Consider the following 6,922-nt stretch of genomic DNA (forward strand, 5'->3'; position numbering starts at 1 on the left):
ATACACAAACTAAATTCCAATGAAAACAACAAATTTGATGAAATGAAGAGAAGAATTAATCAACAATGCCAAATGGTCTATATAAATTTCATTACACCACCCAAGCCACAATCCACCGAAGTAACCTTCAGAAGGTACAAAATAACCATGAAAATCTGCAGGTAGAGATCGAAAGAAACCCCATAGAGTGTGATTGCTGGCAGCAAGTTTCTGAGACGAATAACACCTTATAACATTAGTATTGTGGAGAAGCTATTTTAAGTAGAGAGAACTACAGCCTACACCTACAGGGTAGCTTCTACATCCTTGGCAGTTCCGCGATTACAGCTTCATGAGGCAGGTGGGACTTGGTTAGGGTGCGCCTCCACCCATGTACCATGAATGTGGTCATCAATGGAATAGGAAATAATGTGATGAGTTTGGGTCTTCAATCGTTGTTTGCCAGGCTGAAGAGAGGAAGAACCCAAGAGCTTGAAGCTTTTTACTTGCAATTGAGTGTAACAAACAAGGATGTCTGCGCTTTCCCTTACTAGAATGTGTAACAACGTCCACCATCATATATAGGGTTAGTGAGCATCAGGTAAGGAGTTGCAACAGCAGCCTCCAATAGCTTCAGTAGGTACTGACTGGTACTAGAACTGTAGAGAATTGGCAATACGAAATATATATATATATATATATATATATATATCTGCCAACAAAACATGCTCCAACTCCCTACCACCCCGCACAATTCACTATGAGACTGGACCGACTATAAAAGTGAGACCCGCTATGTATGAAATGTGTGGTGTGAGATTATGGCGGTTCAAGGGTTGGAAAGTGTTTTGTTGGCAGGTGATCCAGGCTCATATATGAAATCTAAATGTTATCTTTACAATTGTTAAAATTGAGCGTGCAGTTTGAAAGTTACAACTATACCGAAATGTATTTGTCCTTTGTAAACAGTGGGACAATTACTAGGATAAATGGAGGAGAACTATTATCAACCCCATGGGTTAGGGGTCACTTTTATCATTTAAAAGTTTGGGTAAATTTCTGAAACCTTCCCTGAAGTTCCTGACCATTGCTGGAACCTCCGCTGAAGTTTCTGACCATTGTTGGAACCTCCCCTAAAGTTTGGTAGTTGCAATCACCCCCTCAACTTTCCCCCTTTGTTAAAATCCTCTAATAAGAAGCACAAAAATGTCTAAAATGCCCATGCAGTTACTGTTGTGGCTGATTTTACAGAAAAAACAATACAAACTTCATGAACAACCAAAAAATGGAGAGTTTAATTAAAGTTGTAGTTTTACCTTTGATAAATTGATATGAAGGGCAAATTTAAAAAATAAATCAATTTCAGAAAAAAACATGGAGGGGCTTGGGGTACTGATTGATTTGAACAAAAAATTTTGGAGAATAAACATTATGGTCAAAAGTAACTAATTGCATGGGTATTTTAGACATTTTCATGCCTCATGTTAGAGGATTCTAAAAGAGGAGGTCTACTGCAACTATATTAGAAAGTTCAGGAGAGGTGATTGTAATTACCAAACTTCAGGAGAGGTTTTAGCAACAGAAAAAAAAAATCCTATCCAGTCCAATGTGAGTCCATTATAAATGAATCAGGTCCAATCCAATTCAATGAATGTTTTGGACCAATTTGGACCGGTCCAATTCAATGTTTGGACCATCCAATCTGTTCTAATTCATTTTGATTTAGATTGGTTTCAACCCAAACCCGGTCCATTGACACATATGTTCTTATCTTATATCAATGGATTAGATATTGGCTTAATCCAACCCAACCCAATATAAATTTGTTATGGATGGACCAAGTCCAATCCAATCTAATAAATATTTTGGACCCCATTGGTCCAATCCAATATGTATTCTTGGTCCATCCAATCCGTCCAAATTGATTTCGGACTGGACGGGGTCCAAACCAAAACCGGTTCATTGACACCCTTATACAAGATAACAAGAATGTATAAATTTCCATCATCTGACTAGGTTGTGTTTTATAAATCCACGTACATCAATGCCAAAACAAAAAGCGGCAATAAATCAATCAAACTCAACTCCTTCCACCAGTCATCTCAGGTCTAGTTGATGGCTCCATTCTTTCATTGCTAAGCTCAATAAAATAAGTCATTTCTTGAGAGAGAGATACATTTGGAATTGCATTGACAAGCTCAGTAGAGGGTCTTCCTTCTTCATCAGGGGGAGGAGTGCAATTTCCATCTATCCGGTTAGAAATGACTGACGGACTTTGTGGTACATTATTGTTATCAGGTTGTGGTTTGGCTCTTACACCTCCCACTTCATTTTGATCTTTGCAGCAACAACAACTCATTGAAGTAGCTGAGGATGTCTCTTTCTCATCAAATCTTCTTGCCATGATTACCAGCTTTTCCCAAACGGAGGTGTTTGCATTAACGTTCACAACTAAATGTCTGTTCCTGCAATGGAAAGTAATGGAGAATATGACGAGTGCTGAAACTGAAGCAACTCCGGTGATGAGGAAGAGACCCCAAAAGCTATTCATGGTAAGACTGTTGGAAGAAACCATTGTGTCAGGGTCCGGGCAATAGGTTTGTTTCCCAAACCAAGCTTGCTCAATCTGTGCCAATTTATCTCCCTCTGTGACGTTTAGAACCGCTCTTGATACATCAGCTACTAAAGGAGATCCTCTTGGATAGACCTATACATGACAAAACCGGCCAAATTAGCTTTAGATGTCTACTGAAATGGTTTCTGCAACTCTGCGCGTGTGTCTCTGAGAGAGAGAGAGAGAGAGAGAGAGAGAGAGAGAGAGAGACTTACAAAGCCAAAGCCATCAGTTTTATACGTAGGTCCAACCATTGTGTACTTGGAACAATAACTTGATAGAATGAGCTTGATGTAAGGGATCTCATCATAAACAGCATCAAAGCCACCATTATGACTCCCTTTCGTCAAACCATCATTACATTCTTCTACAGAGTTATAAACCTTCAGCTTGGACTCATCAAAACCCATCTTTTTTAAGAACCCCACCACGAATGAACCATCTTGGTAGCCAACATTCTTTCCACTTTTTATGAGCTCTTGTACATCAGTAATGGTGGGTTGGAGCTTCTGGACTGTCAACATCGAAGCTAAGCTTGCCGTGTAACTTGAGGAAAGAATGAGAACAACAAACACCCAAATGATCGCAACGAACCTAGCCAAATTGCTTGCAACTCTCTCTCCTGCACCACGAGAATAGTTGTTACTGTATTATCTACTGTACTACGTATTCTAAATAAATCGAAGTGGAAAAGGCATTACTGTGTGCGAAAACGAGCGTTGAGAAGGAGAACCAAAGAGTCACTCCGATTTGATCTCCAATGGAACCTCTAAAATCATCACTTACTCGATGTTCAAGAACCCAAACAACAAATCCAGTGAAAATGAAGAAAGCACCACTTATTAACCAAAGATCCCTACTCAAAGGTGTCAAGAAAATCCATGCATTCTTCTTATCATCCTTCTTTACTGGAACAATCATGGATACTCCGGACTCTGTATATGGCAATGTAAAATCTACATACAGGGATCTATTGGCTATGATAGTAGTATCTCCCACGACTGCATCATATTGCTGTTCAACATACAAATATATAGACATTATTGCAACAAGAATGAAGAACATATATTGATAGACAAATTTGTAATCAGAAAACAAGATTAATTAAACTTACCTGGAGATATACTTGGTAGGTCAAGTTATCGTAACTACCAACGCTTTTGTCATCAGCCTTCTCGAAGGGAACAAACTCGTAAGGTACTGCATATGGCAATGCCTCCATTACAGCCTTGAATACGTCGATGCAGTATCCAGTGAAAATTGTTTGGTTAGTATGTGAATCTCGTGTCACCTTCACAAACTCACTGAATCCATCTTTCACTGGAACTCCAACTCTCAACTTCTTTCCACTGGTAGGAATCACCCAACCCTTGGGTATAGCTGTAGTGTCACCCGGCCATATAATAGTGCGGAGATTGCCCTTCGAAGTTGAATAAACTTGTGTACTTGTAACATTCATTTCTCTCAGAATTCCATTTCTTGGAGTCCAGAATCCTACTTCTTTCCACCCATTCCCTATCACATTCAGAATCTGGAAGGCTGATGATTGCAATTGCCCATCAACAAGGCGGAATTCCCCACTTAGGCCTCGAAATTCAGTCTTCAGAATTGTTTGGAGAAGCTTGGGACCTATTTGAGAGACTCCAAGTGTGGCAAGGTCGGTGGAATTCTCCGAGAATTGTATCTGCTGGTAGCTAGAATTTTCACCTCCAACTTTCTCTGCTGCCATTGCTAGTGCCTTGGCAGTATCATAAGCCCATAGCCCAAAGATGTCTAGGTTGCTCATTAATGGGCTATCTTGTTGGAACTTCTTTTTCCATCTAACTTTGAAATTTTCGAGTTCTTTGGATTTTGGAACATAGGGTCTTATTCCCAATACGCCTTGCATGGAATCAATGACAGAAGGATCCATGGAATCAAGGAGATTAGTTAGCCCATCTGTGAGAATCCATACATATTCATCAGTCATCATTTCAGCCACTTTGGCCATCAAGAAGAAGCGAGACCCGATAGAGGGTGTCATGTGTACAACAAACACTCTAGTTTGCATCGTCTTCAACTTGTAAGGTTGTGCAAGAATTTGATCTTCAGATGCAAAAGGAGGAATAGCACTCCTGTAAGGGACACGGGTGTCTATCTGTTGGAAAGCATCAGTTAAGAAAGGTACAATTCCATTTCGATAATTGGTGTCTTCATATATGGGTACTGCTTCCTTCCATCCAAAAGCCTGGAAAATGGCAGCAATTGCTTTCACTTGAGAGGAGTCATTTAATGCAGTCCGCACAAAATATGGGGTTTCAGCTGAAGAGAGGGATGGACTTGTTGCAGAGAAAGAGACAATGGGCACCTGAGTTCTATTTCCAAGATCTATCACAAAGTTGGCCTCTGCAGATGTTTGTGGCCCTATTATGGCTTGTACTTGTGTGTTCTTTAACAGGTCCAAAGCTGTGATTGAAGAAAACAAATGCCAAAGAAGTTTCACTACAAAGGAAAATATATACGAAGGAAAAGAAGAAAATAAAACACATGATTCTGTATCTTGTGACCAAAATTTAACCTGCACAAAAAGATAACAGTACACATATTGGAAGTAGTATGCCCTGATGATTGACCAGGTCGCAAGTTGCACCATTAATGAGGTGTCTAGTTGTGATCAGCCCCACACGTATAAAAGAAAAGTCAACAATCAAACATTGCCCAATATCAAGTCAAACAACCATATAGATGCAACATGATCAAAACCAGGGATTATGGGAGGCAAGATCCATATACTTCTAAGGACCGGCTCAGATAATTTTGCCATCTGTTCTGTATTTTTTTGTTCATCAAAACCCACCATCCAATGTGCATACCACATAAGTTGGACAAAAAATCAGGCTTACCCTCATGTCAAATTCATCATTTGAAACGAGGTCTCTCTCTCTCAAGACAGAAACGAAGACATCTCTAATCCTACTTGTAAGCATTTGATTTATAATCAACATCCCTTTACTAGGCAATTCTTTAACTATATTCCAAAATCACCATACTCTACCTTTTTTAAATTAAGATACTACTGTGTACTGTCACATCACAGTCAATTATTATATGAGTCTCACATAGATGAGGGTCCACACCCTTTATCCATTAGCCACGTGGCAGCTGAACCACACGGCACATTTCATTATTTTAAAACTTAAAAGGAGTGCAATAATAGAAACTAGTTCATGACATATAAACCTTAATTATGATATGACTAAGATAAACAAGTCATAATTAAAGACATATTTTCAATGAACAAATTAACTCAAGTAGAATTTGACATCCATGTCACAGTTCTCCGTTTCTCTTTCAGTGATTTCATTTTTCTTGGATAAATTTAGCCGATTTGGATGCAAACCAAAACAAATAATCATTCAATTCATAGAAATTAAGGAAGAGAACCCAAAGTTTTTTCTGAAAGGTTGTAGTAAAATACATACCCATAGATGCAGCACCGACGACATCATTCTTGGAGTCTCTAGCGTGGATAACCAGTCTGGTTTTGTAGTCGTTGTTAGTGGCATAGAAATCGTTAACCGCCATGGAGATGCATCTCAAACCCATTCTTCCGACCCACTTGTCTAAATCAAGAATCACTCCGACGTTGAACGGAATTGTCGTGTTTTGAGCCGTAGCGAGTCCCCCGAGGAAGACAACCAAGGGAAATAAGGAGATGAAAGTGGCTGAAAGATGTATCGCCTTCATTTCAAGTATCTTTTTCGTGAGAGAAGTCTATCATTAATTAGTGCATTAGTGTTCGTTGTCGTTGGAGGAGGGAGAGAAGAATGAGACAGAGAGGAAGAGAGATGATTGGAAGTTATATATAGATGAAGTAAGAAAACCTGCCTTGGAAGAAAGCTTATTAGGTTTCAATTTCAAACTTGACAAAATGGCAATTAAGACCGCATCTCTCGCTGTGTTCAAGATTCAGCTCTTGTTTGCAAGATTTCTGGATAAAACGCGTGTCGCGCAGATGAGTTGGAAGCAGACAAATTGGCTGACTTTTCATCTAGATTTTAATCAAAATTCAGAATGTGTACTCTACCTCTTCTTATGGCTTACTGGGGGAGTTGTTCTCTAGGTTGTCAGAGTCTGGGAAGAGGATCCCAAGTTCTGTAGATTTCAAATATTGCAAGCCTTAATTTGTTATCTTGTAAGTTTGGTTGTGCAAGAAAGGAAGAAGACATTAAAATGAAAGAGGAACCTTCAAGGTAATTGCTGTTGAGGATATGCAAGCATGGAAGGACATTTTCTGGTCAACAATTTACACTTGCCCTCTGTTATGTGATGAATTTTGGACTAGGTCTG

The 6,922-nt window shown here is 39.3% G+C and overlaps 1 protein-coding gene across 2 annotated transcripts; it reads right to left on the reverse strand.

The window, feature by feature from the left end:
- Positions 1 to 1,715: 1,715 nt before the first annotated feature.
- On the reverse strand, positions 1,716 to 6,639 carry LOC104599353 (glutamate receptor 2.7-like). Of its 2 annotated transcripts, XM_088898601.1 has the most exons (6): positions 6,055 to 6,636; positions 4,941 to 5,038; positions 3,708 to 4,820; positions 3,295 to 3,607; positions 2,809 to 3,215; positions 1,717 to 2,686 (listed from the first exon to the last, which is right to left on the reverse strand). In XM_088898601.1, the coding sequence occupies exons 1-6, from the start codon at positions 6,317 to 6,319 to the stop codon at positions 2,060 to 2,062; spliced, it is 2,823 nt and encodes a 940-aa protein (XP_088754727.1). In that variant the 5' UTR covers positions 6,320 to 6,636; the 3' UTR covers positions 1,717 to 2,059. The 2 variants fall into 2 exon arrangements, with proteins under 2 accessions (XP_088754726.1, XP_088754727.1); XM_088898600.1 differs by having other exon boundaries at positions 1,716 to 2,686; positions 3,708 to 5,038; positions 6,055 to 6,639.
- Positions 6,640 to 6,922: the final 283 nt, after the last annotated feature.

The sequence above is a fragment of the Nelumbo nucifera genome, chromosome 2, assembly GCF_055504915.1.
Source record: "Nelumbo nucifera cultivar China Antique chromosome 2, China Antique-T2T, whole genome shotgun sequence".
NCBI lineage: Eukaryota > Viridiplantae > Streptophyta > Magnoliopsida > Proteales > Nelumbonaceae > Nelumbo > Nelumbo nucifera.

Bases quoted from the DNA above. Each gene is read 5' to 3' on its own strand.
- LOC104599353 (XM_088898600.1), bottom strand. From the start codon at position 6,319: ATGAAGGCGATACATCTTTCAGCCACTTTCATCTCCTTATTTCCCTTG. The intron at 5,039-6,054 runs GTATGTATTTTA...CTTCAATCACAG, and splicing joins CGTCGGTGCTGCATCTATGG to CTTTGGACCTGTTAAAGAAC. The intron at 2,687-2,808 runs GTAAGTCTCTCT...TGTCATGTATAG, and splicing joins AAACTGATGGCTTTGGCTTT to GTCTATCCAAGAGGATCTCC.